We start from the raw sequence: 9,619 nt of genomic DNA, 5'->3' as shown, positions 1-9,619 counted from the left end.
ATAGGTAGCATAGTTACCCATTGTATAGTATCATCTACAATAGTAAAAAGATATTCATACTTGCTGTAAGCTTGTACTAGGGCAGGTCCCCATATATTAATATGGAGATGATCTCCATAGGATTGTACAAGAGGTGTTGTTCATATTTTTGGTATTTCATTGTATTGTATGTTTGCTTTGATACAATCTGTACACTGTGCATTTTTATTGTCTGTTATCCTTTGACTTATAATCTCAGGATACTCTTGTATGAGTTTGTGCAAGTAATCAAAATTAACATGACCCATTCATTAATGTAAATCAACAATAGTGATTGTGTTAATAGATCATTTGTTATGATGAGAAACTATCATATACTAAGTTATTTTGTACATGTATTTCACCAATCTTTGTATGAGCAGGAGAATAAATAATACATTCATTGTTTGTTTTCATTAAAACATATCCTGCTTTACATAATAGTGCTTTACTAACGAGTGTAAAGTTCAGATTAGGATGATAGTATATGTTTTGTAGTGAAATTATATTCACCTTAGTATACTCATTGGCTTTGTCTTGTAGTTTTATGTTAAATGTCATTACTCCACTTTTACTAAGTGTGAATAACAATTTATTCACAATTGTAATGTTTATTAGGGTTGAGTTCCAAACGTTTGTAAGATGGAACAAGTATGGAGTAGTGTGTACATTTGCACCAGAGTCTAATATATTAATACAATGTATTAGTTCAGTATTATTGTAATGTATTGTATTGATACATATGTTTGGATTATAATTGAACTCCTTAATGACTTCTTTTGTATTGTCAAATGAGTTCATAAAGTTGTCTACTTGTATGACACTATCCTCTTGTACTTTGAATGCTGAAAATATGTTGGATTCAGTAGATAGAGCAGATTGAACAGGTAAGCCACTAGAACTTGATACTGAGGCTTCTACAATTATAGACTCTAGCATCAGTGTTTTATTAATGTCTTTAATGAATACTGTTTCATTATTATCTCTAATGAATACTACTGTATTAAGTACAGGTTGAGACAATGTAGTAGTAGTAGTAGAAGTAGTAGCTGTTTGCTTATGCTTTTTCTTTTGAGCTTCTATTGTTTTGCTTGTTGAAGGATTTCAGTAGTCTTTTAACATATACCTGTACTTATTATAGTTGTAGTATTTGACTTTATTATAAGGCTTTGTTTTGCCTTTAGCTACACTTTTGCCTTTTGTTTGTAGGCCATCTCATTCAGTATCTTGTTTTGTTTGAGAGTACTAAGAATAATACTTAGTATATGTGTTTTGTAATTTGTGTATCAACTTAGCTGGTGTCAGAACATCTTTCTGAGCTACTGTAACTGTTAGTAGTTGATTATAATAGGTAATCTGCCTGTCTAGCATTGTTGCTACCCATTTATACTTATAAGGAGTAGCAAGGTTAATTTCTGAAATGTATGTATTGTTATTAGAGGCTTTATTATGTGTAGACAACTGTCTGTAGATTTGTTCAATGTTGTCTAACATCTTATCAAACTGTAATACATACCCTTTTACTGTAAACAATGTAGATATGTTTATAGTATGTGTCATCATTGTTTGAACATTGTATTGTTCAGAAAGTGCCTTCATGAGACTTCTAACACTTGTATACATTGTAAAGTTTGTATAAATTGTATCAGTTATTAGGATACAAACATTTATTAGTATATATAGTGTGGACCAGATGTTAAGCCAAGCTTGACATTATACCCTTATAGTGAAGAGGTTCTATGTATGGTCTACTATATATAGTAATCCCTTACATAATGTTAAGCTTAGAGCAGTCAGGGGTTTGATCCTAATGTAGGGTTGTTTGTAAGCAAAAGTATTAGGCTGAGAATAAGCTTCCTAAAAGGGGGGGAGTGAATTTCTCAGTTGCTTAGAATACTAGGGCCAGGACTCTATATTAGGATATCTCTCCCTACTTCTAAAGACTGTCAAGGTTAAGCTAGAAATAGTAACCCTTAGGGTCAAACTCTATATACTAGTCATGTGAGAACACATGACTCTAAAGAGGAGAGTAATGTTAGAACACAAACATTTATCAGTATATATAGTGTAGACTAGGTGTCAAGCCAAGCTTGACATTACACCCTTTTAGTGAAGAGGTTCTATATATAGTCTACTATATATGGTAATCCCTTACATAAAGGTATAGAGAGTAAGGTTAGTAGTATCTAGTAGAATAGGAAGAATAAAGCAAGTAGGGACATGAATAGAAGACAGAGTCTGAACTTTAGAGGACAGCTTCTGAGGTACTGTAGGTATGGTTAGTCTTACACTCACACAGGGGTACTATTTTTTCAGAAGAGGGAAGGGTGTAAGCCTACCCTACAGCTTATAATAGCTTTTATACTATTCTGTACCTCTTCTAGTACAGAACTACATTTCCAAACCTAGACCTTCTCCCAAGCCTAGACCTCCTTAGTGTAGACCTTAGAGTCACACACATTTCCTCTTTTGTCTTTACACTATGTTTCCTTATTGTCTGAGTCACATACTCTTTATTCTTAAGTGTATACACTCTCCTTTTTATCTTTTGTATTGTTTTCCCCTTTAAGTATGAGCCACCTTTGTTTCATTTCTAGTATATATAGTTTTGATCTTTCACCTTTGTTGCACCAGTTCTTATTCCTGACTATAACAAAGGTGAGTTCTTGTATGTATATAGACAAGTTCTTATTCCTGACTGTAACAAAGATACCTTTGTTCTGTCAGTGTTCTGTGTGTGTTAGCAAACCTGGAACTCAACAGAACTTGTTTGCAACAGTGTTCAGCACTTCCCTAGTACTGTTCCAAAAGGACTGTTAAGAGTAGAGTGTCTTAAGAACTAGTAGTATTTTTAGCTTAAACTAAATCAATCTCCCAAAAATTTTGATAAATCTGAATCTGGTTTATTTGGCATAACAAACCTATTCACTGTTTGTGATGAACTATAATTCTATAGCACAAATCAAGATCAACATTCAAAGATAGGTTACTCAAAGTTCTGCATCAACACAAGTGATTGTTAGTACATTCCTGTAGGAATGACTGGTTACTGTAGTGTATAACACTTTGATGGTTTTGAGACAAACTTGTGGTTGTTACACTGTAATTAGTATGCACAGGCCATTCAAGGAGTCAGAAGGACAAGAGCGACTGGATTGGTTAAGGTCAGTTACCTTGTACTTTGGTGGGTTTCAAGAAAGAATACAATTCTAACAAATTTCAAAGCACTCATAGTTTATCAGGGTTGATTTCTTTTCATATTGTGTAAACATTTAATTCTACCATAATGCGCTAGCTGTAAAAGCATATAAGTGGCAGCACATACAATTTGTTATGAGACTGAAAGCCGAACGCACCATAGTTTAATAGACTTCCTGCAATTCATCTCCGTTATCTGGTTATCTGATAAATATGTGAAGAGAAACCTAAAGTCGCAAGCGAGTAATCAAGTCCCTTCATGATTCGGCGCTGGAGAATAGCTCCGACGGGGAAGAACGAAGACCCGGCTCATACCATCTGACGTCGATTTCGTGATAACCCACGCCTTGTCAGGCCAGCAGCTCCTTTGGTGCGGATCTAATCTTGTGCCCGAATGCATTCAGATGATGAACTTTGATATCTGTTATGATGCATATCAATTTTCCTTTGGGGTGTGCCGATCATTCGTACCGAAGGTTTTCAATGAAGTGATGTACTTCGTATAGAATTTCATTTGGTGTGGAAAAGGCTGAATTGGTGAATGCTAGTTCATCGGCAGAGAGGCTTGAGACTCAATAGAGAGCTTCGAGGGATTGCTAGGCTTGTATATGCCATTCCTTGCGTTGGAAGGAGGTGTCGCGTCATTGCTATTCTGGAGCAGGCTTGGATTAAACCGATACGTAGATAGATGAACCATGTATGCTACGTGTAGGACTTTGGGGGTAGTCATGAAATGAGGGTGGGCACATGTTGAAAAAATGGATTTCGCCTCGCTACGGTGGGCAGACGGAGGTTTTGATAACTTTGCTACGCGTACTAAAGTGGCCCTATCTTGAAGGAAAAAATCATGGAAGATTGCAAGAAGAAAGGAGAGCGAGATTAGCCATGGCAAGATCGCGTTTCAGTAATCTAGCCGAGGTGTATCAGATTAGATGGAAAGTTCCGCCCTGGTGTCGTATCCCTTAATTGCTATTCTCCATTTGTTCGGAAGCGGTAGATTCATGAGCCGACCGAGGTCTCGCCTTCCTGAGATTCGCCAATGAGGACCCAATGTCGAGGCTTTACTTTGAGCGCAATTTACTCATACACAGGTGTTCATGAGAAATCAGTGTGGGTGTGGAAACAAAAGCACTGCCTAAACACAGAGTGTTCCCATGCGAGGCCGTCGGCTCCGGACGTTCCGGGTTGATTCACAGAAAGGATTGCTGCATGAAGACGAGGTGGAACGACTTGGATAGCGTTGTCGGCTGTATGACTGTATCGGATGGAGTCGCAAGCCAAGCGTCATACCGACGAAATCCGGGAGAGAAATATTGCTAAGCGAGGTGAAATGATTTGGTAATGACTGCCTTATATGGCAGCTACCAATCGGGGACGGTTATCTGATAAAACCTTGCAGTACTTTTGACGCGACTCTCGCACACCACTGCCATCCCCCCGAGTCCCACTCTCCCCCCCTTCCCTCTCTTTCCTCTTTCCTATAGACTCCTACCTTATGACTATGCAGAATGTAATTGTCCTCGGTGGTTCCTATGCTGGTAGGCAATCGTCACTAAGGTTTTAGAATTACCTCCACCTGGTGTTGACATACCCACTCATGTCTTAGGCGCGCGAGTAGCCCATCTGCTCGGTCAAGGCCTCGGGAACAAGTTTCGAGTAATAATGATAGATCGAAATAGGTTCGTATAATTTCTGATTACGTTCATATGCCAGTATTGACTCTTGCACTTAGCCATGCCAATCGTGTGTGAGAAAGTTGTTCCGCTGAATATGCGCTAATACCAGGGACAGATCTCTATGTCTTTCCTCGTCTCGCGGTGCTTCCTGGTCACGAACATAAAGCCTGTAAGTCATTTGTTAATGTATCCCTCCTCCATTGCTGATGTGTCAATGTAGTTATTCCGTACAAGGGCATCTACCATCCCGTAACTGCAGCTAATCCCGTCCCTCCCCCTACTCATCACCTCATCTTACAAGCGAGGATCATCGGCTTCACGCAGCACGACGTCACGATCGACCGTATGTTCCCCAATCTTGGCATTCATTCGCCAGTAATTCCATATAAATACGCGGTTTATGCACTTGGTAACCGGCTGCCGGCTCCGATCGATTTATGGTTCGAGGATGAAGATGCGGTCGGTGCGCAGTTGAAGGTTGATAAAAGAGGAGAAACACAAGCTGCAGGAGGTAATGAGAGGAAACCGTATGGCGGGTCCAAGCAAGAAGGCACACAATGGTTAAGGCGGTGTCAAGAACGCATTCGTGATGCTGGTAGTATCTTGTGTGTCGGTGGAGGAGCACTGGGAATACGTGGGTAGCATCTTCCATCACTACTGATGCTCGCTACAATTCCCCTCTTCTGTGCAGAGTTTGCTACGGACATCAAATCACTCTATCCAGCGAAACATGTCGCTCTTTTGCACTCGCGGCACCGCCTCCTACCACGCTTCGACTATGATCTGCACTGTGAAGGTAGGCACAGCCTTTTATGCGTGATCGCATCTTCTAATATCCTATTTCTCCGTAGTCCTGAAGACCTTGGAGGATCTTCGGATTGACCTTGTTCTTGGAGAGCGTCTAGATTTAGCGTCTACGCGACCGGAGGCCGTTAAAGTTAATGAGCAAGGGCAACGCGTTGTTCGGACCGTAAAAGGTCGTGAAGTTGCCGCGGACCTTTTGGTAAGTGCGACATTTGCGCAGCAATGAACTTTAGCTCATTCTTCGAATTAGCTTCTTTGTACAGGTCAGATTCCGAATACAGGCTTCTTGGCCGCTATGTCGCCACAGTCAGTCGATCCTGTGACCAAGCTCGCATACGTATTACCGACGATGCAGCTTGGCATCATACCTCCTGCTTCTGAATCGGATGAGTTCCTCGAGTCTTCCAAAGGTACTTCGTTAGTATCTGAACTTGATCTTAGCCAGCTTCGTATAGATGAGGAATCTGAAAGTGCTGTCGTGGCCGATGAAGGATTAGTTGGAGAAGCTCAGGTCGAAGAAGTCGAAGAGGTAGTGCTGGAGCAACTTCCAGAGACTCCTTACCCGCATATTTTCGTCATCGGAGATGCTGCAGATGCGTTCGGTGCAATCAAGGCAGGTCATACGGCGTATTGGCAAGCGGAGGTTGCCGCAAGGAACATTATCCGGCTTGCTCGAAGGGAAGAGACTGAAGCCGAAGACAAGGTTAACGACGGCTCGGAACCCAGGGCTGCGGAAGAAGAATATGAGGACGAGGCGAGCGTTGGAATGACAGAGTCACTTGAGCTGGAGTCGTACAATCCTGGGCCACCTGCTATCAAAGTTTCACTTGGTATTGTGCGTCATAACCTGTTTATATTTCTTATCCATTCTGTTTTTGGAATTGGTTATCTAATCTGATCTGATTATCATCTGGTAGGGTCAAACGTCAGCGTACCAGATTAATGGTGTGATTGGACGGAAGGATACGACGGAGGCAGATGATCTCGATGCTCCGCTTGCCTGGGCATTCTTTGGTATGCAGGATATGAAACCGGAGGATCTGTATAGCTGAGGATTCCATTGTGCTTCTTTTGCGAGATGCTCTGCAGTATCTCTGTGTCAGCTGGTCAGTCTATTGACGAGCGACGCACGCTGTGACCCACGCTGAACGTTCCGAAAGACTGGAGATTAGATTGGAAGGGGGTTGCATTTTGTCCCAAGACCCACTTTGATTCAAAACATTGCAAGTAGTTTCTGCACCCTGTTTTAATCCGAAAGAAGTAATTCAGAATGTTTTGGTGTTATGCGTTTATTAAGAGTTTGCGACTAGAGATGATTGTGTACTTCATTCTCTCTGTTCATTTAAAGTTCCGAGAGTAATTGCTATCGGTGTGAGCAGTCAATCTTTGGTCGTTCGCAATTTGCTCAGTAGGTCTGATCTTTGCAGGGCAAAGGTGATTTTTTGTGTGAATTCATCAAGTTCTGAGAGAGAAGTCATAGGAAACTACAGACATAGAAAGAGAAGTAAGTCCAAAGAGTAATAATAAAATCAACGAAATCTTGAATTCAAGTGCCTCACGTCTGCCTTTTCCTGAAAAGAACATGTGCTTTCGGATTAGGCACCACTGCTGCCTCGAATTCGAGGTCCTTCGGTCGGTCTTGTCCGTCCTGTAGTTTGATATCGTAGTTCAGCACAAGATATGCCATCATTGCTTTCAGCTCATTAGCAGCAAAGAACCGACCAGGACTTTTACAAAGGTGATAGGAATCAGATCCATATCAAACTCCTACAGACGGCAGGATAACTCACCAAGCATGTCGTCTGTGACCGAAAGTAAGGAACTCATTACTCGTGGACACGAGTTGGTGGCGTGTCGCCTCCTCTGCACTCTCGTCGCGAAGGTCTGCGAACCTAAAGGGTCGGAATTCACTAGCATCTGCATAAACACCATCATTGCGGTGCATTGCAAGCGCGTTGCAGGATACAAATGAGCCTTTGGGGAGGACGGTTCCATCGGAAAGCTTGTAATCGACCAGAGCTTTTCGAGTCATGGAAGCTACATAACGAAGAAGCAGTTGAGGGACAAACTGTTCAGTATCAAAGACGAAAGGAACAACGGACTGTTTCCAGCCCATTGAAGCGCATGCTCTCCTTTAAGAAGCTGTCTATATTTCGCATGTTCTGTATAGAAAGCTTTGTCCATCCGTCAGATTCGATCACGTGTTCTGCCTCTTCGCGCATCGGTGCTATAGTTGCTGAAGTCCGGTCCTGGTCCGGTCCGGGTGTACTTCACCTGGACTCAGGACTGGACCAAAATTGCAGTCCGGGAGTGTCCCGGACTGTGGACCGGACCTATGTGGACAGTTACTGGACTGGACCCAAGTTCCAGTCTGGTTTCGGACCGTCCATGACCGGACTTGAGAGAACAATTTGAGAGGCGTCAGCACATTATTTTTTGTATCTAAGTACATAGATAATATAACTAATTATGAAGCCCCTTGTAATAAGTCTTTAAGATTTCTATGGATTCAAATGTTTCAGGCAGTAAGCAGTTTCGCCTTTTAGTATCAACAAGTCCTGTCTTAAAGGACAGCAATCCAGAGGAAATATTTAAATATACACTCGGGCCTGATCTGGCTTTGCATATCAAATGTACTCGTTTGCTACCAGTTTTTACAACTCCCAGCTCTGAATACATTGCACAAACGAAGATCACAATGTACAAAATCCTTACAATTGTCTAGAACAGGCATAGCTTCTCTGTTAAAGGTTTGCAAGTTCACAATACTGCTCCCAGCACTAGAGAAATGTCAGACAAGAAGGAAATCAAAGTTATAATCAAAGAGACTGAAAAGTAAAATGGATGTCAGAATATGTACTACAAATAATTCTGTGCTACAAACAATCACACAAAACATTCAAGTCCGGAGTCCAGTCTGAGTCTGGACTGGTCCATCAGTCCGGGAAATTTCTCAATTTGATGGACGCAGGACCGGACCCCCCTTGGACCCATGAGGACCGGACTGTAGAGGACTGGTCCTCAGGTCCAGTCCTGCGTCCGGACCGAGTCTGCTGGGTCTGGGACCGGACATCAGCAACTATAATCGGTGCAATGTACTCTGGGTGTGCTGCAAGGTGCAGCAATGCATGTGTAAAACTCTTTATTACAGGTAAGCGAACGATAATTAGAGAGCTTTAAATGACCTTACATTTGATGAGGTATGGATCGCTGCAAAGTTCATGGTAAGAATACACTGTGTTAATCCTTCGACAGAGCGTTGTTTATCATTCGGTGCTTCATCGATGAGCTAAGACAACATATCATTCTATGAACGAGTACTTGTGAGCAATCACATTGAAACAGATCCGCATAATAGTGCACTTGCCGGTTTTCCCGGCCACTCGTCACTGTGTTTCTCTCTCTGCTTTAAGCAATACTCAATGATAGGTGCAAGGTGCTTAATACTGCAACGTGTGCTTGCTGGAGTGGAAGTGAGGAGTTCACCAACAATCCTAAAAGATAATTTCTCAGTCTTGTTTATCTCTTCTGGACATGTGTGTCATTTGTGCACCCTTTCATAAATCCTGGGAACATTCGAATGACTTGAGCAGCCTTCATCACGTTAATAGTGAACTGCACGTTAAGCTCGGGATAATCTTTATTCCTGCCTAAAATATAGTTAGTATCAGGTTGGCTGTAAAGCAAGTAACAATATTTTGCTTACAAAGAGGAAGACCAACGAAGACACGATTGCTTGCCCTGCCAACGACCTGCATCACAGGACGGGAAACCCATTCTATAAAATCATGACCAGCAATTCAGACTTGACTTTCTGTATCCAAGCCCTGAGTCTCACGGCTCTTTTTTGGACGACCCTGAATGGCCACTTACATAATACTTATGTGGTGGCTCTCAGACTAAGAGTTAGGAGGGGGTTGGGG

At 41.8% G+C, this 9,619-nt stretch overlaps 2 protein-coding genes across 2 annotated transcripts; one reads left to right on the top strand and one right to left on the bottom strand.

Moving 5' to 3' along the window:
- Positions 1-4,717: 4,717 nt before the first annotated feature.
- Positions 4,718-6,748, top strand: FOMMEDRAFT_160460 (FAD/NAD-binding domain-containing protein; the record flags this gene model as incomplete). The annotated part of the gene is made up of 9 exons (XM_007270180.1): positions 4,718-4,754; positions 4,823-4,895; positions 4,949-4,959; positions 5,002-5,061; positions 5,113-5,526; positions 5,584-5,688; positions 5,744-5,895; positions 5,947-6,531; positions 6,614-6,748. 9 exons carry the CDS (start codon positions 4,718-4,720, stop codon positions 6,746-6,748), a joined length of 1,572 nt encoding a protein of 523 aa, XP_007270242.1.
- A 503-nt stretch (positions 6,749-7,251) lies between these two features.
- Positions 7,252-9,475, bottom strand: FOMMEDRAFT_93720 (cytochrome P450; the record flags this gene model as incomplete). Its single annotated transcript, XM_007270150.1, has 8 exons — positions 7,252-7,423; positions 7,487-7,733; positions 7,795-7,964; positions 8,796-8,836; positions 8,887-8,985; positions 9,040-9,190; positions 9,250-9,346; positions 9,403-9,475. Coding segments are annotated over 8 exons (1,050 nt in total), but the record flags the coding sequence as incomplete, so codon positions are not given.
- Between the last annotated feature and the right edge of the window lie 144 nt (positions 9,476-9,619).

Source organism: Fomitiporia mediterranea, assembly GCF_000271605.1.
Source record: "Fomitiporia mediterranea MF3/22 unplaced genomic scaffold FOMMEscaffold_12, whole genome shotgun sequence".
Taxonomy (NCBI): domain Eukaryota; kingdom Fungi; phylum Basidiomycota; class Agaricomycetes; order Hymenochaetales; family Hymenochaetaceae; genus Fomitiporia; species Fomitiporia mediterranea.
This window is presented reverse-complemented; position numbering and strand designations above follow the sequence as displayed.